The sequence below is a fragment of the Fistularia commersonii genome, chromosome 16, assembly GCF_037954325.1.
Source record: "Fistularia commersonii isolate RoL2024-O1a breed Wild chromosome 16, RoL_Fcom_v1.0, whole genome shotgun sequence".
NCBI classification, from domain to species: domain Eukaryota; kingdom Metazoa; phylum Chordata; class Actinopteri; order Syngnathiformes; family Fistulariidae; genus Fistularia; species Fistularia commersonii.
The window spans coordinates 5812323-5839387 of record NC_141299.1 but is presented as its reverse complement, the minus strand read 5'-3'; the positions used below and the strand labels follow the sequence as shown (position 1 = coordinate 5839387).

Sequence of the window (27065 nt, the reverse complement as noted above, 5' to 3'; positions counted from 1 at the left end):
AGGCATTTCCTGTTTTTTTAGATATTCATGGTTCGATGTTTGCTATTTCAGGTTCTCCTCCAAATGCACAGGCAGAGTTGCTTGCCTAGAGCTTATCAAACACCTTGTCCACACACCCCACCTAAGCAATCCATGCACTTTGTAGAAGCTCTTGTTAATTTCCATATGAATAGGTTCTACTAGTAACAGAAAGTGTGAGTGGCCACTGTTAACAAACATCTTCAGCAGACTGGATTTCGATATTTTGTGTCTGTCTTTTTTTCTTTCCCTCGTAACATGCAGGAGCTTCTTGACAAAGACAATTCTTCTAGCTTGCATCTTGTATTTGTTTTTATCAATAGTTATCTTGTTCCCAAAGCAGATATTTTGAGTACATTAGGGGTTGGACTGTATTTTCTTTGTTGTCTCTTCCTTTTTTCCCGAAATAAAACTGACTACTGGTTACATCTTTCCTCTGAAGGAATGTAATTTAGGATGAAATGAAAAGTAAAATGTCATCATTGGTCACCATAAAATACAGCTTCAATTTAGAACTATCACACGCGAACATGCATGATCTGAATAGTGAAATTTGACACCTTCTAAGACATAGCTTATATGAGGTCAAAAACAAAATCTGCCTACTTAGAGATGTGACGTCAAAGCACATAGAGAAAGCTGGACATATGCCTTTATCGGTGGACTCCTGCGGTGAATTGTTGACCTATTTAAAACAATAATATAACCATTCACAACACAGCTGAAAAAAACGCGACCACTTGCCCGTAAATGCTTGATTGATGCCCAGCTCAGATCATCTGCCACGAGGTTTTGCATGAGTTTGTTTAATCCTCAACACAGGTTCCTGTCTGACTTTTTTCAGTCAAAACAACAATTTGTCTGTAGAGGTTAATATCTACATCTGGCTTTCATGAATTACAACATTTTATGTTATGTTGATGAATTATTAGCCAATGCCCTTTTCTGTTTGTGATAACAACAGTTGTTTTACCTTTGTCTCATGTCTTCGCTTACTTTTTTTTTTTTTATTATTGCCTAGATGATCCTCATATTGCTGATGTCAAAAGTCCTTTGAAAGGTGAATTTCTAGATTGTTGCTGTTGTGTAAATCACATTCAAGTAGTGAGCTATACAGCTGAGTGTCTGTCTGATGGTTTTCTATGAAAATTGTTTACGCCGACCCAGTTTTCTCTGACTCCCTGCCCAGTTCAGACTTGCCTGTACAAAGTAGCGGGGCTACAATGAAAAACGGACTTGCCATGTATTTCAATCAGATCTGAAAGACGATATACTTGTCGGACACTTGACAATATTACCAAGAGATATAATCAACTCCGTCACCCATGAAAAAGTAGTGTTTTACAGAAAGTTGTGCTAAAAGTCTAGGTTTAGCACCAAAATACTTGCATCTCAAGCTAAACCTTGAATATGGTCCAGTATTACACCTGTGATCCTACAGTGAAACAAAACTGGGGAGGCTGCATGAACAGAAAGATATTATCTGGGTTCATTTGCCGCAGGTTAGATTGGCTTGATGAGGAACAGTTATGCCAGTAAGTCAAAGTGGGGACTGAAACTAAATATGAGGATCCACACACACACACACACACACACACATTGCGAAAAGAGACCAGCAGGGGAGAAACAACTCGGCGGATGTGAATGAAAGCCAAAAACATGATCAGGAAACCTAAGTCTTTGTTCAGCATGCTATCCAAATTTGAGCAGAATGTCAAACTGCACATTGACTGTATTTGGTGACATTAAACTACTTTAATGATAACACATGGTGTTACACCACGTATTTTTCTGAAGATAGGACAAAAAAGCAGCATTAAATGTGACAACCATTTTCAGTAACCGGCTCACAAGCCCATCATTTGAGTGAAAAGAAGCTTTTATATCATTGGTAGTTGGTGATTGTTGGACTCGTATTAATGAAGGAGTTTCGTGCATTGATTTGGCATAACATGTGATCAGTTTCCTCTGGAGAAATCTGAAAAAACACATGATAACAAGCTCTGCCTCCAAACCCCAATAAGGTTTTGAATTTGAGTAGACTTATGTGTGACACCCAGAGAGCCCATTTTAAATCAGACGGATAATCAAATAGAAATTGAAAAAATTTTAGGGATGAAAAATCATCCCTAAAATTAATTGATAGGGGATAATTGATTTCCTTTTTTTGCACAAAGTGGACTAGAAATTTGACATTCCCAGTTTGGGCAAGTTGCAGTCAATGGTCTGAAACCACAAGGTTATTCAAACATCTAACACCTTTACTAACTTAGAAATATTTCAATTCATAAATTACATACATTTGTTATTTGCCATACATAAAGAAAGATAAAAAGTTTTCCTTGGACCCTTACACAGCACCCCTGGCATCTGTGTGGGCAGGCAAGTTAGCATTTGAGAGAAAATAAGAGATTATGACAGACATTTTGGCAGATGGCGGCGCTTCCAATTCCTTTCATGCTGTATGATGTTCTTCTATCCCCTTTTGCCTCTCCCCTCTCATCCCGGACCCCGGCTGAGAGTATGAAGGGAAGGGGTTCATTACGCAAAGATGAGATGGTGAAACAGAGGGGAAGGACAGTAACTTCAAGTGTTTCAGTTTTTTGGCAGAGATGAGAGGAAGCTTTGTTCTGCCGCACCCACCTGGGCATGAAAGACAACTGCTGGGATTTAAGGAGTTACCCATGTTTCACAACATTTAAAGAATGCTTAGACTATCGATGTACATAAACAAATACTGGCAAACACATGTAAGAGCACCTATGGCTTTCACCTACACTTTTCAGTGAGATCCAACAATCGTATTCGGTGGAGAGAACGAGAGATCCTAAAAATTCTTATGCTTTATGCTGAGGCAGCGTTGAGTGTGTGCAGGGTTGGCCAACATTGAAGACCATGGGGGAATTCAACCAGCCATGCATGAAAGAATGCTTGTGGATTGTTTAGACAGTCCTCTAATGGATACCCTATAATATGTCACCAAATATAGTCTTGCTAGTGCAAATTAGACAATTATACATACTGGTACTTATAGTTATGTACAGACCACATACATGATTTCCTGGACTACTTGCCTTGTTATTAGAGGAAGGCTGATAAACAACCTGCACCCCTTACAATCCTGGAAGGACAAAGAGAATTAAGTGCAGATAGAGAAAGCCTATGAAATCTAGTGGGAATGAAATTAAATGAAAAGACAGATAATCAAATAGTCTTTTACCCTAGAACATGTTGTGCGTGCGTCTGTGTTGTACAAAATTTATTTCCCCAGATAGAAAACAGCACCACCGCAAGCACACATTGTCATCGAAAAGGTGTTGCGCTCGCTTCAGATTCAGTTTCATATTGCACGAGTGTAAGGTGAAAATAGGACAAGAAGCATACACTTCCAAAAAAATAATACATTGCACTGAGGAAGCAAGTATGAAGTCTCAGAGCAGGGCAATGTGCTGTCTTGCGCATTGTTTTAAATGCTTGATGCATTTTCCTAAAATTACACTTTGTGCATCAAAACCGAAAAAAAAAACAGTGAACTCGAGCCAAGTCAGATTTGTGCACATTTTATGAAACCCTCTGCTGCTTTGAGACTGGATACAAAGATCAATGCACTAGAAAAAATAACAAGCACAAAACCATCCAAGCCCACGGCAAGTATATCCAAAATGATGGCTCTTTAACAACGCCTACAGCACAATATGTGAAGCTAAGCATGAGAAAATTGTTGGAAAATAGCATTCCAATATTTTCTACCAATGCTGATGCTTTTACATTAAGGTTTGGCACTCCAAACAATGATTTAACAATTCCTCAGTAAGTGTCATTAAATTGCACGGTGCGACAAACAGCTGTATCCAATGACAGACCTTAAATTACACAGAGGTTGTAAAAATGAAGCAAACTCAATGCACTCCACATTTGTGATGGTTGGGGCAAGTAAATAATATCTGCATCAAAAAAAAATGGTAGTAACAGTCTTACTGCATCACTTTTTATCAGACTTACAATTGGGTAGCTGGTTTTGTAGAGGAGTGGAAGTAACTTTACCTTAGGTGTGAAAGTGCTTAGAGTCAAGGTTCGCACCAGGATCCCACTGGGCTCCAGCTGCTGCCCGTTCTAACGGTGATGTGGTTTTGTCGTGTCCTTGACTTCAAATGTCAGAGATAAACCACTCAGATTTTGTTCTGTAGCATATATAAAACTTAGTGCAGAATCACCACAAATGTGTTTCTGTGCACAGACAGAAAAATACATATGATTCATTTTCATCATATTTAAAAAAGTTCAGGCATGCTTTTTATTTAAGCTCCGATTTTAAACCCATCAGATGCACATACTTGTTTGCACATGCAGAAGCCCCAAGTCCATTCAATAAATAGAAATAAATGGAAGTTGACATGCACCTCATTAGCCATGTAAACCCCCTCTGGAAAGCAAAAGGAAGTGAGCAAAACTACAAAAGTTTGGAAGAGAAAATGGCAATTCTTTGTTTGCTCTCTGCGCAGCGACAGCATCAGCGATAATGATGACATACATAAAGTGACAACATTAGACTGAAACTATCAAATTAGTATTTGCTGAACTCTGGAACAAAGACAGAAGAGATAACAAATGATAATTTGTTACTCCATTGCAAGTCAACCAAAGGCATATTAGACAATAAATTATATGTTTGACCGCTAAATAGAAAAGAAGGATCTTTCTTTAGCACACGGTTTAGCACAACTATTAACTGATCACACACTAATACAGTAATATGTGGGATACACTTAAATTAGGGTAATATTACCTGTAAAATAACCTCTACACGGCTACAATTTATTCAGCCATAATTCACTTTGAAATACAAATTGGTCTTAAACTGGTCCCCTAATAGTATATAAACCCAGTGGCACATATCACTGAAATCAGCCATTTGTAGCCCACAGTGCTCTGAGCATGGTTCCAACACACTTTTTGCTGCCACTTTAGCACAGTATTTTACTCAAAACAAATAAGTAATATCAAGGATATACCCTCAACAAAGGACACAAGAGACATATTTACAGCGAAAGTAAAAAAAAAAAAATCACACATTCTTCGTAAAATTCGATAAGGACAAAAGGCATATATCCATATCCTGCGTATAAATGACAACCTTAATGTGGTAGCATGATCAAAAGATGCAATGTAAAACAGAATTTACTTTAAAAACATGAGTATAGTAAATCTTTACCAACACCATGCGATATGTGATATGCCTCAAGGGAGGACAAGTTATATTCTGTTTTAGCTGATATTTTCAATATTGTAAAGTTCAAAACAAAAGTCATATTTATTGTGGTCGGTACTTGCTATCTATAATATTTACTGTCGATATTGCATGCCAAAAGAACAGACAGTGAAATGCACAAAAGAAATGTGTCTTAGTCAGAAGTTTTATCTACTTTTTCAAGGTGACATTTATCACAGTGGGTGTGTTTCTTTTTCTGTGTGCCACATTCCGCCGCCGAGGATAGCTCTCAGGACAGCAGCAGATTGGGGCACACACTGATGCAAATACGCTGTCATGCGGAGCTTTGCTTGTGACTTCCAGGTCAGATGTGTGGGTGGTGGTGAGATGGAACTGAGGAACAGGGGAGCAAATTAGACCAAAGAAGGATAGAAGAGGAGTGAGATCAGTCGTCCTAGTTTACTTGTACAACTGTAAAGCTTGTGTCATGATGTTGGGCCTCTCTTTACAGATGAGCTCCGGCTTTATTTAATATTGGCTGCTCGTAGAATAAAAAAAAAAGATTCCCAACTGTTCTGGCTGAAGAGGATATAACCCTTTTTTGTTTTGAAGTCCCAATTCTGAGCAAATTCAGATGAAGCATTTTCTTTGGTAAGGTTTACATTAGTTATGCAGTAAATTAGACAAAAGGCAAACACACGGCACTTTGTTTATTTGACGAGTGGAAATAGTACTTTATCATTTAATTTTACACCAAGTGTTTCATTTTGGCAACTATGGTAATATTTTGTACCATTTGCATATGCATACACTCAGTCAAGTGTGAGCTTCCATGTGCACAATCAATCTGCCAGAATTAAACATGGAGCTGTAGGGGAAACTCGCTGTTTTCTTGGCTCCTACCATTCATTGGTTTAAACAAGTGTCTCAATATATGAGAGCTTGTTTCATCTATTCGAGTGTCTTATAGATAAGAGGAAAAAAAGAACCTGCACACATTCTGCAGGAGGGGTTTAGAAGCAGGATTAATTGCGAAGTAACTGTGTGGCTCCCTCATGTGCCGTTGAGTGTTTGTTAGGAGCCATCCCAGCCGCAGTTAAGAGCCTCTAGGTGCTTCTTAATCTAGAGCACAGTGAAACCAGCTATGCACTTAAACAGCCACTGCGAACAATGCGGGATTGGTGAAAACAAATGCAGTGCAGCAATTTGTTGCTGTGTGAATTGTTAGTAACATGGCCTTTTTTTTTGAGAAATAAGACTTAATGCCATCACTTGTTAGGTGGCATCACTTTTTAGTCAAGAATAAAAGCAAAGCCTTGAATGTAATGTATTGTCAATAAAGCTGGAGGTTATTTTCTTTCCCTGCCATTCTGACAAAGTAAATTAAGTTGGAAAACTAATTTCTTAAATGTACAACATCAGATGAATTAATCTATATCAAGTGTCTTCCAAATTTCAATGACAAGACTTCATACTGCATCTCATTACTTTTCCACTTTTCCACACATTCTAGGATGCCTAGAATGAAAATATAATATATCTTTTGGCTCAAGAAGAGCAGTTTTGCTCTTCATATTTAGTATTTTATCAATGAGAAAAGCCTTAAAGGCTACTTCATAAATACATGTTTGTGGTGGCACGGTGTTGCATTGGTTTGCGATTCACATCAAGAAGGTCCCTGGTTCAATTCCAACAGGGGGGCATTTCTATGTGGAGTTTGCATCAGTTAGGGTTTTCTCCTGGTTCTCCGGTACCCTTCCACAGTCCAAAGCATGCAGTATGTAATTGGAGACTCTAAATTGCACACATTTGTGACTAAGCAAGTGAATGTTTATTTGTTGCTAAATTACATGTGAATGAGAGGGTGAATCATTGTACGTGTCTATATGTGGCCCTGTGATTGACTGACGACTGGTCAAGTGTGCGACTCTCGCCCAATGACAGCTGTGATCGGCCCAAGTAGCCCTGAGTGCAGGATAAGCAGTCTAGATCATGAATGACTGAATTAATGAATTAATAACATTTACATTTATGTTGTCTGTTCTTGTAATATACTAAAGTGTTTTTCGTTCGCTTCTTGTCCTGAGTCGCTCTCAAAACCCCCTTGCTCACCAAGTGATCACTTTTAAAATCACTGATCTTAGCTCTTCTGTAATGATAAAAGGAGAAAAAAAACATTCATGATCATGTCATAGGCACTATCTACAAGGAAAGGGCCTTGCAGAGACACAGATGGGGTTTGTGTTGGAGCACAGGGTAATGGGGAACCAGTTGGTAAAGAGTGATGGGGGGCCAAGAAGAAGACAGAAGGTTACGTTTGCCAGGGGCAATGCTGTGGGGGCTTCCCAGAAGGGGCTGACGTTCACGACCTGCCATCTATCACCGTGTGTGTGTGTGTGTGTGTGTGTGTGTGTGTGTGTGTGTGTGTGTGTGTGTGTGTGTGTGTGTGTTCAGGGGTGTTGCCTGTCATAATGTTCTAATCCTGAGTGACATTTATCCAATGGAGGCTTCCCTCATTCATCCATCCATCACGCTCTACACTTCCTTTCCATCCACTGCTCGCCCCCATCATGTCTTTCATTCCCTCTTCGCTTGTTGCTTTAGATAGGCAGTCACATCACGCATCCATACAAAGAACTGACACACCAAAACAGACACAACCTGTAAGAGTATGAATCGATGTCATGATGCTCGGAAAAATGAAGCACAGATATTAGTTCGAGATATGGATCCACACTGTTGGAAGACTCACATGTGTAAACGAGAGTACATATATTTTTATTTGAGGGAAAGTATACTCTTTGGCATGTGCGCTTACCATTTTTTATGGAGTTATTTTTCGGTGTGAGAGAGAAAGCCATTGCCGATATATGGAGAAGGCATGACAGATGAAACGGAAAATTCTGTCATTAGTTGTGTTTGAGGCTCAGCGGGGTCATTTAATTACAGCAGAGTGGATGTTTCCCCTGCTGACACACAGAGGCATAGCTCACATGCACATACATTCACACCCACTGTGTCTCTCAAGGAACATACTCTTAAAGGGTAATGATATAAACCTCTTAGTGGGAGCGCTGCCCACCCACACAGACACCGTGACCACACTTAGAAGAGACACAGTGTCTTTGCCTCTTTAGTGTGATTCTCTCCATTTCTCTCCTTGGTATGCTAAGTAAATCCCCAGTAATGGAAATGGATGAAGATGGTAGGAGCAGGTCTTAAATGTCAAGCTCAAATGAAAACTGCTGTTCTGTTGTGACAAATGCAGCTGGACACATCTGGTGTTACTTAACACATATACAAGGAGGCGAAGATGAAGGAGCTGCAGGGAGGATTGTTTATGTAAATAGTTCCTCACATGAGAATAAGATAGCCTTATAGTCAGAAATCAAAAGAAACATCACAATATTTTTCCTTGATTTTGTGGGCATTGCTTTTTAACTTGTTAATCAATTGTACGTATTTAAATGCTCATCAAATTGTAATATACTGTCTGTTAATATACCGTACGTTTCACCTCTCAGCGAAGACTTGGATGAGAAGTGAAACATCTCAAAGGGAAAAAAAGATGAAGTCCGGTTGCCACAAAAAGGCTTTCACAAGGATTAACCATGACCTGGAAACCGAGAACTACCACACACTGTCCAGTATTAATCTGTATTTTTAAGGCCACGAGACAAGCAATATCTTCCCAGATCCTCGGTCACTTGTACACACATCGACATGCACGTTTTTACTGCACTGCTTCATGTTTAGAAAGAAAATATCTTCCAGTTATTTCCCCTGCTCATCTCCGGCCAATTGAGAGACATAGACGGAGCTGATTCCTGATTCTGTCCAAAATAACCACAGATACTTTGCAGTGCTTCTGACTGAAAACTTTGACACAGACAACCCTGACTTGACTCCATGCGACATAAGTGACGGTAACTGACTGTTTTTCTCTTTATTTGTTCAGAGGAATAGTTTTATCCCACATGTAGGTATCTATGTAGGTTTGTTTTTTTACTTTATTTTCTTTTTTTATCAGTGGAACAGGGGACCAGTCGGCTTTTTCCTCTATGAGACAAGGATCCTGAGACAAACAATTTCTGATGCTGCCTTGGACTTGCTTTTGCAAGAAATTTTGACAGCTTTATAGTAGAACTAACACAACATAGGAACCTTATTTTTTGTCGTGTGTGTATGTGTGTGTGTGTGTGTGTGTGTGTGTGTGTGTGTGTGTGTGTGTGTGTGTGTGTGTGTGATGGTGTATTCTCTGTGGCAGAGGGGACAGAGATGAATTGATCAGCACCCCACAAGATAATAACAAAAAAATCTCACTAGAATTTGATATTGCCGTCAGGAACATGGTGTAACATGTTTACCTCAATGGTTCAATTTCAACTGGGCCTTTCTCTATAGAATTTTGATGTTCCCCCCCACACCTGAGTAGATATTAACTATCCATGTTCTTTGGTTTTCACCTATAGTCCTGAAACATACAGTAGTTTGGGTGGCGATTCTTTTTCCGTGGATGCATATGGCTGCATGTCTCCACACCGTATGTGGCCCTATAAATCAACTGGTAACCAGTGCAGGTTGAACCCCGTCTCTTGCATAACACCCCCTTGGACTGGCTCTAGCCCAACCATGATCCTGAGTCAGGGTAATAGCTATAGACAATGTCACTGCACACTAAACTTAGCAGCAATGTGATTTGTAGCAAACTGTAAATATCAGATGTGTCAGCAAAAGCTGGTATTGTTCTCCAAAAAGCTGTACTATCCTGGTTTCAATCACTCATTTATCACTTTTTATTGTAGAGCTTTTGCGACTCAGTGGAAACGAAGTGAGTGTGAAAGATGAAGGGGAGGGGTGGGACCTCTCCATCACTTCATTGATGATCTTCAAAGGGTCAGGCTGCTATAGAGTACTGAACTATTGCCTCTATATATTATATTATATGAATATGCGACATTATCATTATGCCCGTCACACTACTTGCTATTCCTTTTGCAGTATTGGACTCACATATTTAGACTGAGGAATACAATGCAGAGGGACGCGGAAGTAGGAGGGTATCCTTGTTTTCACACTGATGATCTAAGGCCATGTGTGGTCAGAGATCGACAAATGATTTTGAGGTGGTGAGACTACAGACGACACCTGTTCTAAGTATCAAATAGTACCTATTTGATACAGATCACCAATTGGTTACAGTGACCTTAAAGGTCTGCTTTTTCTAACATGTTTAGCGATCCTTTTTACTGGTTCGCTGTAAACTTGTGCATACACAGGTACACGCTCAGTCATGCACACGCACACACCAAAACACAAGTACAACCCCTTGGCATTTGTTTTTTCCAACCATTGCAAATCTTTCAAGCTGTCTGTTTATATCCTAATGTACATTATTTGGCTAGTAATTTACATGGTTAAGTTAGTTTCTCTTGTCAGTGCCCCCATGGTGGAGGAAAGACATTGGTAACTAATTTATGCTCATCTCATTCCAGCCTTCTATTATCCATTCTCAATCTGGAGCTTTCAGAGTACAGCATATATAGCCCCTTTGTTTATCTTTTCCATAATATTTGTTATATTTAAGGTTTAACTTGATTTGAATCTACAATTAATGTAATCTTGCATTATTATTATTATTCATTTTTAATTTAAAGACATTTTGTTACAACAAATTTGTCTGTAGGTGCATTGATTGGAAAGGGGGCCCTTAAGAGAATGGGTAATGATCCCATAGTACTGAAACAGATTTTGTTGCTTCAGCCTGACTGAGAAAGTCTGCAAAAACCAATGAAAATGTCTTTACTTAAAGATTTTACCCACAGCCCCTCATGATGGTTTACTCCAGGCCATTTCAATATTCTACCTCAATATTCCAATGTGTGTAAAGAGAAAAGACAGGAGGCAGGGCCCAGAGTATCGAGTACCGAGAGATGAAGATGTTGGGTTTCTTACTCAGGATGGGTAGTACCAGGAATGAGTTCATCGGAGGCCTGCACGTTAGACGTTTAGGAGACACAATCAGAGGGACCAGACTGAGATGGTCTGGACATGCTGACAGGAGAGCGAGTGAATTTATTCATAGTAGGATACTGAGTTGGGAACTGCCAGGCAGGAGGCATAGAGGTGACCGTAGAGATGATTTATGGATGGAGTGAAAGAGGACATGAAGTTAGTTGGTGTGAGAGGATAGGGTGGGAAGGAGGCAGATGATTCGCTGTGATGACCCCTGAAGGGAACACTAGAAGGGAAAAGAAGAAGAAAATTTAGATGTATGTGAATGGTCTCCTCTTATATAGAGCTTTCATAACCTTGGGGTTTCAGAGCGCTTTACACTGGATTTCACATTCACCCATTCATACACGCACTCACATACTGCCACCGACAGTAGAAGTTGGGAATCGAAACGGCAACCTTCCAACCAAAGGCCTCACTCTACCAACTGAACCACAGCAGACCCCTTTGTGTGTATAATAAAGTCCAATGAATCTTTATGAAAATGAAACAGTTGCCTGAAATCATCTGAAAAATCCATAACTTAAGTTGCCCAGAATCTTAGGAAATCTATGAATGAGAGAGCAACTTCAGCCTTATGAGTGGCCGTTCTCTCAGTGTTCTCTATTGTGTGTGTGTGCTATGAAGAGGAGGTTGTTAGTCACATCTTCAGGAGATAACATAGAAACTCCATGTACAAAAGGAAGGTCGGCACCGTCAAGTGCCTCCACTGATGCTCACCAATGCATCCACACAATGTTGACAATATCATACACAATGCAGGGTCAGGGCAAAGCGGGGAACTTGGGGTGGCAGCAGACACAAGAGCCAAATGTCACACCATTACTTTGCAAGAAAAATAGCGAGAGAGAGAGAGAGAAGCGTAGTCATAATATAAATCTTAATACCATGGAAATTCATTGAATCATGTGTCTGATCCTATTGACTTGTGTCATTCCTATGATGGCATAGGTCATTGTTTAGACACGTCAGTCTGATTCGGTCACATTGCAACATGCTGCTAACAACATAACATTGACTTATGCTTTTTTTCTTGTTAGATTAGCGTATGAGTTTTCTGATGCATGAGATTGATGATCCCGAGGTGAAAGCAGAGGTCTGAGTCGGAACTCCTTCATTGTATGATCTATCGTAGACTACAAAGTGTGTGCGTGTGGGGTGAGGGGGGAGTATATGTGTGTTTTTCGATGGGTGTGTATGTGTCTGCAGGGCAGGATCGCAGTGAGGCGTCTCTGATCCGGCGTTTTAAGGGTGATGGCATCCGTTACAAGGCGAAGCTCATCGGCATTGATGAGGTCACTGCAGCCCGTGGAGACAAACTCTGCCAGGACTCAATGATGAAGCTCAAGGTAAGCAGGTTCTTTATCGTCATTATGTTTCTCTGATCCTTGACATAAATTCAAATAAAAATAAAAAAAATGCTTGCATTTCAGTTTACTGCAAGGGCTGGACACCACGACTTTTATCATGGTTTGGTTCCATGAAGTGTTACGATATATAACAGAATATACCCCTGTTTCCCAAAAATGTCATTATAATTGCTTCTGAAGAGGTAAACAACTGATATGGAATATGTATGGCAGTTATTTAAATGCATTATTACATTTGATTACATATTATATTTTAAGAACAGTATTTAGTTAAAAAATATAGTAGAGAAAGAATTCCTTTTGTCAAATAATATTTTAGAAACACCTATGTCCTACCCTGTTGTCAGAAATCACTCACAATATACTATTTTTCATCCTTCCTTTTTAAATGCAGTTCTTTTTCAGTGATTTTTGCTTAACTTTCAACTGCTTCCCCAACTGCTCTCACATATGTTTCAAAAAAATACATACAGGATCAACAGTGGCAGGTGGATCATGGCAAAGTCCACAGCAAATCATGGGTAACATTTCTTTTTGGGTCAGGCAAGCAGAGTGAGATCTTTACTAGTTAGCATGGTTAAGTCAAGATTAATGCAATTTGCCAAACTTTCTGTAGTACGTATAGCATCCCTAAATACTTCTGTAAGCTCTATTTTTTTCAGCATGTTAAATAACACCCAGTAATAATATGAGTGCCTTAAGCGACACCAAGTTCACTGACCTACAAAAAAAAATAAACTACTGAATATCAGTGCGCAATACAGTTGTTACCCCATAAATACTTCTCTAACATCATGCATATTCTATATTCATCGTTTAATTATGTATGTAGGAGCTTAACTGTGCCTGTGTGTATGCACTTTCATGTAAAGTTTGTCGCATTTTCTTCGATACATTTGTCCACTGAGGAAGAAGATGCATTAAAGCGATCATCAGTGCTGGAGGAAGTGGGAAGGTTCGCCATACGGATGAGAGAGAGGGTCGGGGTGAATGTCTCTTTGCAAGGACAGAAACAATTAGAGGGAGAGGGAGACAGATGGGGTAGTTAACAGGGTAGAGAAGGCACATAGGAGGAGAATAATTTGGATGATTAGTGAGAGAGGATGAAGAGAAAAGACATACTGTAGATATAAATTATAGCCTCAAACAAGCCATATAGTGAAATATGTTATTCTTGCATGAAAATAGGAAAAAACATTTTAAGGAATATATTATGGTAGGGAATGATAAAATGTCTTCACAGCCTGTGTGCTGAGACAGTTTTGAAATCACACTCAGTGTGATGAGTGCGTTATTCATTATTGATTGTCCCATAACACACAGGGTCCAAATTCTGCCGGAGATATTTAAATTTGAAAAAATATATATGTTTAGCTTGAGTAAGGTTTTGTTTATGTGGAGTGAAAACTCTATCCAGCTGAGGTGTGGAAGAGTGAGGAGAGGATAGACAGCTCATTGATCAAACTGTGTCCCACCTCCTCATTTATTCGGACAGGAAATCCATCAACTCTTTTTCTCTGATCCCTCCACCTCTCCTTTAATTCTACCCATCCCTCCCTTCCGCCAGATCCCTCAATTCACCCAATTTCGAGCCTCTCCTTTCTGCCACTTGTCTGACTCACCTATGCAAATGGCGATGGGGTGAATGAGAAGGGGAAGTTCTACCATTAGATACACTTATAGGGTTATAAATCATCAATGTCATTGTACATTCATGGAACTCAAGCAGATATGTTTTCATGGGGCATTGCTATTGAGCCTTTTGTTGTACCTACCTTGTCTTCTGCATATCCCTTAATGTTTTTTCAACTCAGCAAAATATAACACTGTGCAATCAGCTGTGCAGCTAAAGAAAACTCAATATTGAATATTTGCTTTAATGCATACACATTAACACAGAGACATGCAAATTATGTTGTAGTAATGTTTACAAGAGTCACTGTACATTTACTATATGTACACAACTTTATTTGTTCTCTTTGTTCCAGCAATATCGACAAATGTTTCCTCTCTTTCCATTGTAATGAGTTGAGTTTTTGTCTGCCATTTTTTAACTCACATAATCAATTGCAATTTACATGTGAAATGAATGATATTCCTCAAATCATTAAAAGATAAATAGAGATTTTATTCTTCACTAAGGTTGACTTTACACTGTTAAGGTTAATAATTAAAGTGTGTAAAACTAGTAATCTTTGGTCATATTGGAATAATAGATTGATATCTGATCAGGCCCAACAAATCAACTCTTAATACTAATAATAATATATATACCTTAATTAAAAAAGATGCTGGCCGTCTGAAAAATGGTTTATGAATACATAAACCAAAACTCAAACCCTGACCATATGTGTACACCTTTAAATTATGTTGTTTTTTATTTCCTTTTGTTTTAAAGGTGAATGACTCAGGAAGTGTTAATGATTTCAGAAGATTTATCATAAGCACTGTTATCCAGGAAATTGCAAAGAAATGGGTTCTCATTTTTAGTTGGAAGACTAAAACCTGTTTAAAGTTGTGCTGAGTCCGACAAAAAAAATTCACATTCTCTTGGAGCTGGCTATTAAAGATAAGCATCTAGTCAAACATGGAAAAGCCTTATAGAGAGCAAGGTCTCTCAACGTGACAGTTGTAAGAGCTTTATCCTCGTCAGGGAATATAATACCTGCATTGCACATTGTAGTATCAAACATTTCTGCCTATCTGTGTATCCCTCTGCCCTCAGGGTATAGCTGCAGCAGCACGGTCTAAAGGAGAACACAAACAGAGGGTGTTCCTCACTGTTTCCTTTGGAGGGATCAAGATCTTTGATGAGAAGTCAGGGGTAAGCTCAAAAACAAATGTGACTTTGAGCTTCTGTGTGTGCGTATGTGTGTGTTCTGTGTTAATGAGGCATCTCCATGAGAAGAAAGTACCCCTGGGGAAATCAGGAGGGCCTAATTGAAACCTTGAGAACAAGGCCTCAGTAGATAAGAGAACATGGCTATTCCATTGTCTGCCTTTTCGCAAACAACAACAACACTGATTTTGTTTTACGCTCCTGAATTTAGCCTTTTTCCATTGTACACAGCTGCTTTACAGGTTGAATGAATCCGATCTTGTTTTTCTTCTTAGTTCACCTCTAATGATAGCAATTGCTGTCGCTTACTACTGTGTTTTTTTGCATCATAAATCCGGTACGATAGTAAATAGAGGTTTGTTTCACCGGCACTGTTGAGAAACATTTACATTGCAGAGATTCGAAGAAATTCCAGTTTTCTAGGGTCTAAATAATTAACAGGGAGAAAAAAAAAAATTTGGAATTGGATTCAGTTCCGAAACTCTTTAGTCAACTATAAAATGCTGTGTAGGGAGCATATTACTATATTAATATTATTTGAAAACTTTTTTAAAAATATACCTAAGGAGATATACCCCATTTCCTCTGTCTGTCTGTCTCTCTCTGTCCAAAGGAAAATCAGATATGCCCCATGCTGTTTAGAAGATGCAAGAAATAAAAATAATAAGTATATATATATAATTTTATTATTATTGCACATTGGGACAATGGTTAGCACTTCAGCCTCACAGTAAGTAGGTCCCGTGTTTGCGTGGGTGTCGTTTTGGTTCTCCAGTTTCCTCCCACTTGCCAAAAACATGCAGAAGAGTAATTGGCCAAAGACTGAATGGTCGTATATTTTCTATGTGGCCCTGTGATGGACTGGTGACCTGACCCCTCCTCTCGCCCAATGACAATTGGTATAGGTTCCACCCCACCACCACCCTCACCCCAACCCTGACTGCAGGATAAGCAGTATAAATAATGAATGACGGAATGGATTCATCTAACCACCAAATGTCACTTATAGTATGTTGCTGTAAATACCCACAGCTTGAAAGTGCCATTTGAAAATGTGTGTTTGTTTTTTCTTTTTTAAACTACCCCACCTTACCTAAGATTTATGCGAGATTACTTTGCATTAGATGCATCTTCATTTCTGTCAATATTATGCCCTGAATTTCAGAATTAATTTCACTCTTTCTTCAAAAAAAGGTTGAAGGTTGAAGAGCTTGTTGCGGATTTTTGGTGCTTTCCCAGTCATTGCTCAGTATTTGAATGGTTCAAAAATCATTCTTCCTATTAACCATTTCGACAACAAAAGATTGGTAAATTGTTACCCAGGTGTAAAAATACCAGAATTATTATCCAAGTTAATAGAATATACTGTATAGGCAGACAAACCATGGATTCATTCAATAAATGCTGTATTTCCTTTTAAACTTTCTCCTCTAAATGGACTGCCACTGTATCCTTGACCAACAGATGAAATATGTATATTCCCTAGAATACTCTATATTCTTGGAGGAAAGCCTTTCTAAACATACCAATTTCCCCTTCTGTTTGTGTCAACAATGAAAAATGTAACATCACATTAAATTGAAATGCATTTTAAGACGCTTGCGTCTTATTAGTGTACAATTTGGGTCAAAAAAATATTTTTCTAACACACAATAAGCTATCTGGTGAGATATTGTTTAAATATTAGATGGGAGTTGACAGTGTCAGTGTGTGTGACAGTCTGTCTGAAAGAGAGTTTGATTGTGAATTTGGTGTCACTGCACATGAAGCTTGGTGCTCTGCTTCTCACTGGCATGGTAAGCTTGTGATTTTATGTGACTGGCACTGTGTGTGTGTGTGTGTGTGTGTGTGTGTGTGTGTGTGTGTGAGAGAGAGAGAGAGAGAGGCAGAAAAATGGAGACAGATATGCATAGTAACCATTGGCCTCCAGTCATATTGCATGAAGCCAAAGTCATCGCCTTGAGAGAGGTTTTGCCATTTCTCTTTGTCTCTTTACCCTACCTTGATGCTTCAAACTCTCCACCAACAGACAGAGAGGGATAAATAGAAAGTGCAAATAGAGAGGGAGCTAGAGTCAAAGGGAAAGAAAAGTAGAGAAGAAACAGCCGGTAGAAGGATGGATGGGTGGGACAGAGACAGACTTAAACAGAGTTAGAGGGATAGGTGGTGAATCAGTAAGCATATGTCAAAGTGAAGCTCTCTACAGGGAGACCTTGTCCTCTGTCTCTGCACATTAATATTAACTATAGAGATATGCTGTCCTTACTATCAGTCTTTCAACCATTCCTAATGGCTAGGGAGGGAGAGAGGGAGAGAGGGAGAATGATTCTGCTGAGGTTCAGGGATCTTGACAGTCTCATTCCCTTCCTGTGCATCAGTCAGCCAGATGGGTGGAAGGATGTATGGCTGTGGGAATGGATGGATGGCCACTCTCTTGGAGCAGGGAAGGTCGCCCAGATGGAGGGAGGTGGTGCTTGAGACAGAGGAGAAGAAGAGAGACATTAATCTAAGAAAGGGCAGAACAGCGTGTCTCTTTTTTTGTCAGCCTCTCATTCAGTGCTTCACAACACATACTCACACCAACATGCGCGGACATAGACATGCTTACATGCAAGTCTCCAAAGCCATTCTTGTCACTTGCCTCAGGGCCGCTGCACCACATCTGCGCAAGACCTCATAAGAGTTAAGGCCTTCGCCTGCTGGCCTTCTGCTCCCTCAGGGAATGAAATCAGTTTGATCAAATTTGTCCTGTTCAGACAACAGAAAGGGCAAAAAAACTATTTTAAATGAAAAGTATTGTTGCAGGCATCGATGGTACTTGGAAGTCGAGGGTACACTTGCTGAAAGTTACATTACATTTAATGACAGGACATTTGACACACACTTTGGCTTCCCTCAAGAAAGGTTTTTGAAAAACTCATTAACTGAAAGATAAAACAGATGGGCAATAGATGGTTTACATAAATATAACGTTGGTTTCTTTAGTCAAAAAATAAATGATCTAAGGATTATCAGCATGAGTGAGTAATATGAAGAAAAACCAATCAGTGCTCCTCAGTGCCAAAACTGTTTTCGATTTCTTAGTTTCTCACCATATGCAGTGCTGTGGGCAGCCATGGTGAAATGACACTCAATCACAACCTGTGGTCACGTAAGCAAGCTGGAGATGTAATTAATCTGGTAGCTGGATTGAATTTCCAACATCAACCACAATCAAATCAGACATAACACTGTTGTCATTGCTGTGTGCCAGAACCAAAGACAATTAATAGCATCAGTTGCAGGCGCCCTATAAACAAGGTAGGCACGGTCATTAAAACTGGTTTAAATTAACTTTGCTGTGTAAACTACACTGAAATCTGAAAGACAGTTTGAATTGAAGGTGCCTATTAAAAGGGGAAATGTTTGTCTTGGATTTTCCCTCGGGTGATTTGTCAGGTTAAAATTACAGACCCATGCAAGCAAGTGCTTTAGAAAATATAATGCCTTTTCCTTACAAAATGTTACATTGGTAGTGAGCTGGAAACAGGGGGAAGGGGTCAAAAATCTGATCGACGGGGTCTGATCGCCGGCAGTACAGACTCACACCGATGTCCGTAAAATTTACTGACACGGAAATCGAGGCAACGGGTTCCTCCGTATGCGTAATCACAACAATGTTATTTTTTTGTCAGGAACAAATGAGACCCCAAAGCTAACTTCTAATCCCAGTCCGGGAGGCCGGACAGCCTCTTAAGATGTCTTCCCTCCAGTGCAGTGATATGAACCACAGGGAGGAGGCAAACAGTATTGTTTGGCTTTTCCTTTCCCCCCATGTTTCCACCGTAACAGGAATTATCTTGTGGCAATAAACTGCTGAGGGACATGCAGCCCACAGACCGCTGAGACACTATGTGTATCAGAGATAGTGAGACATTACTAGTGTATTTCACTGCTTTTCTGGAATAGTCCGGTTCTCCGAAAGCCCCCGATATGTAAATCTCACTTTAAAAGGTGTCATTTACATCATGCATTAAGCGGAGTCGTCCTCTGTATCTGCTCAGCCCCAAGCTGTGTGCACGTTCGCAGGAAGCTTGATTTGTTGTTGATCTTGTCCTGCCTTGTCCGGCCAAGCAACTCTTGAATCCCCTTCATTTCCTTCAGCAGGAGCTTGTCTTATTTGTGAATGCACAGGCTGATGTCTTTTTAGGTTACTTAGCCATTAGAGACTTAAGGAGAGTCTGAATACAACACATAAGCATCAAGGCAGCATTTTATGCAGTAATGCTAGCATCAAAGTTTTGTTTTCCTGTACTTTTTTGGATGTGATCTGCCATTAGTACGTCCTTTAGTCCTTCTACAATGCATTTTTTTAATTGCCTGAATTTAATCACATGCTTTGCAAACAATTATGCAGATGTTGATCAGCTCCCATTTTGCATTTTCCATTTAAAATAATTGAATACTACAGACATTTGGGTAACCTGATGAGATACAGTGACAGATACTTAAAAATCATAGCTAAGTTCGTTTTGGGGCGTTTCGTCATGCCAGAAATGGTTTTCCCTGTTGACAGTATCTGCTGCCATAAAATAAAGGTTAGGGCCTCGGGTGATGTCCCGTTAAGCCAAAGCCAACATTAAAAAAAAGTATGATATTATCCACTCTGATAGCAGCCATGGAGAACAAATTGTGATATCCTTATTTTTATGGGGATTTTGGTTGCTTTACAATTGCACAGATACAAATACATTGTCTTAAAAATAAAAGGCTTTGTGAATAAAGAAAATAAAAAAAGAAAATTTCACCCAGCTTATTCTCACCCTGTTACTGATTTAATGTATCATTTTTCATTTGTCAGTGAACTGAATTACTTTATTTGGGCTTACACCCACAACATCCAGTCGGGTTCCTATCCAGTCTGCTATATAACAGATTTATTTGTCCTTTTTTTTTGCAGTAAAGGCCAAACAACTTGAATCATATGCTGAATACTAAAGTAAATATTTTAATTAGTGCTCTTCACCTTTTTTTTTAACACTTTCAAAAACCCCTCTCAGGGGAAATTCAGTTGTGCCCACAGTTGTTGTCATAGGCAACAGGGTTACATGAAGGCCTCACCATTGAGTAAGTGACAGAAATGCTTTCTTTCCAACAGTGAAAAACTGAAGCGTCCCAGCAGCTCTTTGGTACGCAATGCCATTTCATTCAAGCTCTTCTTTTTAGAGAAATGATACAATTGTGTACAATTATGCAGCATCAATCTTAAAAAATAATTGTGCTTTTCTACAACACCAACTGCCAAGGGAGTTGGATGTCTATAGTATTTTTGAAAAGGCCGTCAGTTTTCAGTTGATAAAGGAAATCTATACATCCCAAAATCTTTCATTTCAAACTGTCAAATTTAAAAATATTTAGACTTTTTTTTAATGAAATACCCATTTAAGCCTTAGTAAAATTATCACTTCAGGGATGTAGAGCAACATCCTGAAAGTCGAAGGTCACCATCCAATATGACCCGATTAAGTGAATATCAATGAAGGATTGATCAACAATATCTTTGATAGCTTTAATTGTTATTTCTCAGTGAACACAGATCATTTTTAGAGTCTGTGTCCCCATAATCATCTTTTGTGCTGCACCTTTTGTTATTTTTGCTGAGTCTGATACCAACGGTTGTTTTGATGCTTCCATTCTCTCAGTATCACAACATGCAGTTGTAAGGACTGATGTATAATCTTTTTCATGTAATACATTATGTAGATAACTGTCACATGGCGATTGGAAAACTGGCGATTTACATAATCTGAAATGTAAGGATTAGGCAAAAATGTGATTCAAATTCACAAATAGTAGTTTTCTTGAGGATGCTACTAGGATTTATATAGTTCCCTCTTTGTCACCTCACCAACCTACCTAGAGATAAGTCAGCAACCTCTGCAGATGAGCTCTGTGTGTGTTTTGTGAGTGTGCATGTGTTGCCTTGACTGTCAATTTCAGGTCAATCAGTGGTTATAACAACAACTGTTACTCTAATTATTACATTTGGAAGACATGGCTCATACAATGATCTTTTTTTCTGCGCTTCCTGTGTGTATGCACATGCGGATGTGTGTGTGTGCCAGTGTTCTCATGTTAAATTGATGCCAGTATGCTCCCCCATGCATTCCTTATGGAATTGCTTCAAAGAGTGTGTTTAGCTACTGATGAGTTGGGGTTTAACCCCTAGCATGCACTCAAGGGCTATTTAGTCATTATGTTGACTGTGTGCCTCTGTTCCGAGCATACAGTTGGCAATGATAATAGAAACAAATAAATTAAAAAAAACCTTTTTGTCTTACTCAACAGAGGGCTGCCTTTTTTTTGTGAACTGTGTGTGCATTTTTGCATGTGTGTGTGAGTGAGGGTACAGATGAAGTGATCAAGTCAAAAGCTTGCAGAGCTGTGATTGTCACTGATACCGCTCTGTCCTCAGACAAAACAGTGCCATCTGCCACGGGCGATGCCAGCTTGGCACTTCCCACCGAAGTTACATTGGCGAGGTCAGGGGATCAAGAAACAGTTTAACACAGGATACATGGCACCCCATCTGAGAGTGTTTGTTTCACTGTGCACACGCAGGGATTTTATTTTTTTTCCTTTTTTTTGCTTCGAGCAGGTTAACCTTCTCCAGGCAGATGTTGCAGATTTGCGACAGCCATATATCAGATTTTTCCTGCAACTACAACTTAATTTGAGCCTGAGAGGGTTAATGCTTTTGGAAAAATGCACTGGTATTTTGATAAGTCCTATGCTGCATTTTTATAATTTATTTATTTGAATGAGTGTCTTTTTGTGCCTCTTCTCTGTACCACCTTGATCCATACCAGCCTCACAGCAAGAAGGTTCCCAGTTCAAATTCCATCAGAGATTGACTTTTACCTTTCTGTGTGGACTTTTCCATGAGCCTGTATAGGGTCTCAGGGTCCCTAGTGTCTTCCAACTAACTAACTAAAAACATGCCATAGGTTAATTGTCAATAGTTGTGTACCTCAGGGGAAATGATTGTCTCTATGCATGGGTTTCTGACTGAGTGGTGAGGGCATAGCCAAACTCCAAGGAAATGGCTCCTGCACCCCCTTGTGTGCAGGATAAACAATATAGACAATTAATGAATGACATAGTAAAATACAAAGCACATAGCAAAATGAATGACCGCCCTCTTCAGAAAAAAATGCGTGCTTTCATTTGCTTTAAAAAAAACTCACAAAAATGCTATATTCTTTCAAAACAAGAGTTTCAAAATATGTCATGGTCTCCTTTAGGTCCTCCAACATCATCATGCTGTTCATGAGATCTCCTACATTGCCAAGGACATCACTGACCACAGAGCCTTTGGCTACGTCTGTGGGAAGGAAGGGAACCATCGCTTTGTGGCCATCAAGACTGCACAATCGGTCAGTGTTTGTTTTGTCCAAGAAACAGAAGTGTGAGATTTTACATGTGTCAGTGCATGTGCTCGTGTGCGTGTAAGTGTCCGCTTAGCAAGTGCTTGATACATGTTTGTATTCATCATGTTGAATTTAATGAATGATTTGTTACTGTGATCTGTGTTCAAAAGCACGAAGCTCTTGACATTTAGACAAGCACCTTTAAACAGCACCTCATGTGTATTGTTCATCAAATGACTGTTTACATAGAGCTTCATTTTTTCTGTGTGTGTGTGTGTATGTGTGTTTTAGTGTGTAGGTGTGTGATTCTGTTTGTGCAAGTGTTCAGTACAGAAGCTAGATACTCTATAATATTGAGCCCCTCTGGTTATGATTGCAGCGGCTAGTGTTGTGTCAGTGTACCCAGCTTGTTTAGTCTGGATTCAGCTGGCTCACTCTGTAGGCGTATTGATTTCCTATAGTGAGTCGATGAGAGTTTGAGGGTGTGTCACCAGCTTTAATGGCATATCCATCCTCCTCAGGCCATGAACCGTGGCCCTTTTACTTAGACGGATAAACACTGTCAAACACATACTGGCATGCCATATCAACCAGACTCATGCTCACAAAATTGTTTCTCAACAAATGCTACCCTGCCAAGGGGTGTAGCAAAAGGCTAAGTTCTCATCATTCAGCTGAGCTGTCATTTTCCTGATATGTACCCAAGAAAAGGTCACACTTATATTTGTCCCCTGTTTTCTGGTCCGGGGCAGCTATCACTATTTCTCAGACTATTATCTTGACGTCAATAAGAAGGGTTGCAAGTGAGGAGCTCTTGGCTGAGACTGTAACTAGAACGAAACCATTTCGATGTGATTAAGTGAGTGTCTTTGTCGTCATCGAGAAGCCCATCTCTCCAGGTTTTTTTCAGTATTGCACAATTTCAGAGTGCATTACAAAGTAGTTAGCACAGGAAAATCATATTTTTATTCAGAGAACCCTTTATGCAGGACAGGATCGATAGTGATCCTATAGTGAGTCACTCAGCACATCTTGGTTGATTGGAAAGGCAGACAGCATTGTCATGAATATGAAAGTGTTTGTTTTTTTGTGTCAGCTTCTCTTTATTGCAATTTTTGGGAAGGCCAAAGATAATTTAAAAGCTTCTTTTGGACTTGGCCCAGACCATTGTTTTCAACTGAGTGGCATCCTCTTTTCAGCTGTATAATAGATTTATTTTTTTAGGTTAAGCTATGACTAACACTATGAGTTTTTCTTTCTCTAAAGTACTAACTTCTTGAAGGCTTCACCTTTGTGATACATTCACAAAGTTAAGAATAAAAGAATAAATATATGTATATGTGTGTGTATGTATGTATGTATGTGTGTATGTGTATGTGTATGTGTGTGCGTATGTATGTATGTGTGTATGTGTATGTGTATATGTGTATATACATATGTGTTTATGTATATATATGTGTGTGTGTGTATATATATATATATATGTATGTATATGTATGTGTACATATATATATCCACACACACATATATTTACATACATATATATATATATGTGTGTATGTGTGTGTGTGTGTGTGTGTGTATGTCTGTGTGTGTGTGTGTGTGTGTGTGTGTGTGTGTGTGTGTGTGTGTGTGTGTACCTATATGTACATATATACACCGACCCACACACCGATGGTAGCACAGCTGCCCTGCAGTGTCTTGCCCAAGGGTATTTCAACATACAGAGAAGAGGGGCAAACCACCAACCTGTGATTTGAGGGGTTAATTTCACCGCTCTCTTTTAGTTTTTAAAATGCTGAATAACAAGCAGGTCGATGAAATTGATTTTAAATTGTGTAAAAAAAATCCTAAATAGCAATAGATTCCTGGAGAGTCAGAAGTGTTCCTGCATTTGAACATCCTAATTTGTAGATGTCAGCAAGAAACATCTCAACATAGATATTTTTTTTTGACCATAACACATGCAAGCATTGTCTGAATTGGGAGTCCTATAAACCCGGGCATAAATTCTCCAAGCAATCTATTTCAAAAATTGAAAATAACCAATTAACATCCTGATTCCGATGACACTTACACCTGAGATATGATGAGAAAAGACCATAAGTGAGATGTCAAGCAGAGATTGAGATTATAGTTGTTTTCAAAGTGCCTGAATGTGACAGAGTGACACCGTGTTTCACCGTTGGGCTCAGCAGGAGCAGCCATTTGCCCCGCTGTGTCTGTCATGATAAATATGCAGCTGAGAACATCTCTCACAAAGACAACACTAAAATAGCGCTGCTTTGTGCAAGGCGGTGTTTAGATCCTGAACTCTGTGTGCACTTTACAATGCTCAAGTCAATAATTGATCAGGTCAGAAACACTATTCTACTGTATGACTATTTCTCATTACCCTGTGACAGTAGTTTAAATAAGTTTTGACTCTGGCAACCCGTTACTGCTTTTGCTTCTATGACAAGGAAACTTGGTGACTTTTTGAACCAGGCCTGGTTGAAAAATAAAGTAGATAGTGTTCGTGCAGCTTAGTATACAGAGGATCATTGCATGACTAGTCAATTTGTGTCTTGCAGGGCCCTGCTCACAAAAAATGTATTTCCTTCCAAAATATGGAATCAACACTGAAATGATTCATTGACAATGCAGGATCCTGTCCGTATTAAACTGAGTGGTTGCACAGAAAAGAAAAAAAAATCTGTCACCAAAAACCAAGTGTGAGAGCTTTGTCACTGCACAGAACAGAAATCATGATTCAGAATGCCTAGTTGGAGCTGAAGAATTTAAAATGGTTTCAGAACTAGGACAGTCTTCATGTCATCTAAGTGGTTAACCATTTGTGTGTGTGATGGTTTTCCATGTCAGAAAATGTGACAATAAGGAGCCAGATTCAATTGGCTGTGGTTATATGTGGCTAGTGATGGTCTCGTGCCATAAAGTCAGGATTACGACAACTTGCTAATACGCCATCATTAAAGAGACAGTAATATGTGCTTGTGTGTGGAGTTGTGTGTGAGTTTGGCAGTAGATGTTGGTGTTGGCGTGGCTGTGGGTGCATGTGTGGGTGTCTTAATGGATGCTTAATGTGTCATATTCTTCCTAGGCTGAACCTGTGATCCTGGACCTGCGGGACTTATTCCAGCTCATCTATGAGATAAAGCAGAGAGAGGAACTGGAGAAGAAGGCACAGAAAGACAAGCAGTGTGAGCAGGCAGTCTACCAGGTACACTCATTGGCCGTCTGCTAACAGTTTGCGTCTTAATCATCTGCCACAAGAGTGATTAGCCTCATCCGAGGCTCTTAACAAGTTTGAAAATAACGTCTAGAAACCTAAGTTTTTTCACTGCCCGTTGTGAGTATTTCACTACCCTCTGCTCCTCCTCTCTTTATCTTTGCTGGTTTATTTCTCTTTAGCTGGCTCCCGCTTTTTCCAATGATTCTGAAATAATCATCCAAATGCTGGAAAACTGCTGTTTCTTGCCATGTCTGCCTACAATTTCTACTCCACTGACTTAACCCTCCGCCTCTTCCCTCTCTCCTCTTTCCTTTTTTCTTCTGTTTGATCTCTCCCCTGTCTTTCCTTACGCTTTCATCTGCAGACAATACTGGAGGAGGATCTAGAGGACCCAGTGTACCAGGTAACTTCTCCAGCAATCACGCTACTGCTTTCAGCTTCACCACCCCTCAGCTTGCTCCTTTGTGTGTGCACTGTGGGGAGACGGCTCCCTTTTTTGGGTGCAGTGGGGCAGTGTGGAAAGAGCAGACGCACAGTTTGGGGTGTCAGATATTTGGACATATACCAGTGTATTTGGGATTATCCAACCTTTTGTGTTTGTGTGCATGTCTGCCAGTTTGGGTGCATGTGTTTCCAAAAGACCTATCCATTCTTGGGGAGTTGTTGCTGCTAAATTCTCCTTTAACTGTCATTGCCATCTTTTCCTCAGCTGCTTTTTAATAAGACCTGAATTGACAATGCTAATCACCTCTGCAGCTTCACTGCTTTTCTCTGGATTTCTTTCTTTTTTCAATTTCTCTCTTACTCTTTCCTTGTCTTTCCTGTGCTGCTGATGTTGTAGTACATTGTATTTGAGGCGGGACACGAGCCCATCCGTGACCCATCGGAAGAGGGCATTTATCAGGTACTCACAAGCACCATTTTCGCTTGTGTCACTCATCATCTTGTAGAAAGCTGTAAAGTATACTTACTG

At 39.6% G+C, this 27065-nt stretch overlaps 1 protein-coding gene across 8 annotated transcripts in view; it reads left to right on the top strand.

Annotated features, from left to right (window-relative positions):
• dab1a (DAB adaptor protein 1a) overlaps positions 1–27065 on the top strand; it is a 76814-nt gene that overhangs the window by 31526 nt on the left and 18223 nt on the right. For 5 of the 8 annotated variants that reach the window (XM_086161732.1, XM_086161730.1, XM_086161727.1 and 2 more), the window contains 5 exons: positions 12452–12591; positions 15338–15436; positions 22735–22866; positions 25961–26080; positions 26457–26495. In XM_086161732.1, coding sequence (XP_086017858.1) covers positions 12577–12591; positions 15338–15436; positions 22735–22866; positions 25961–26080; positions 26457–26495 — 405 coding nt within the window. In that variant the 5' untranslated portion in view covers positions 12452–12576. Of the gene's footprint in view, positions 1–12451; positions 12592–15337; positions 15437–22734; positions 22867–25960; positions 26081–26456; positions 26496–26933; positions 26997–27065 lie in introns of all 8 variants that reach the window. The other 3 variants (XM_086161726.1, XM_086161724.1, XM_086161729.1) reach the window with 2 other exon arrangements.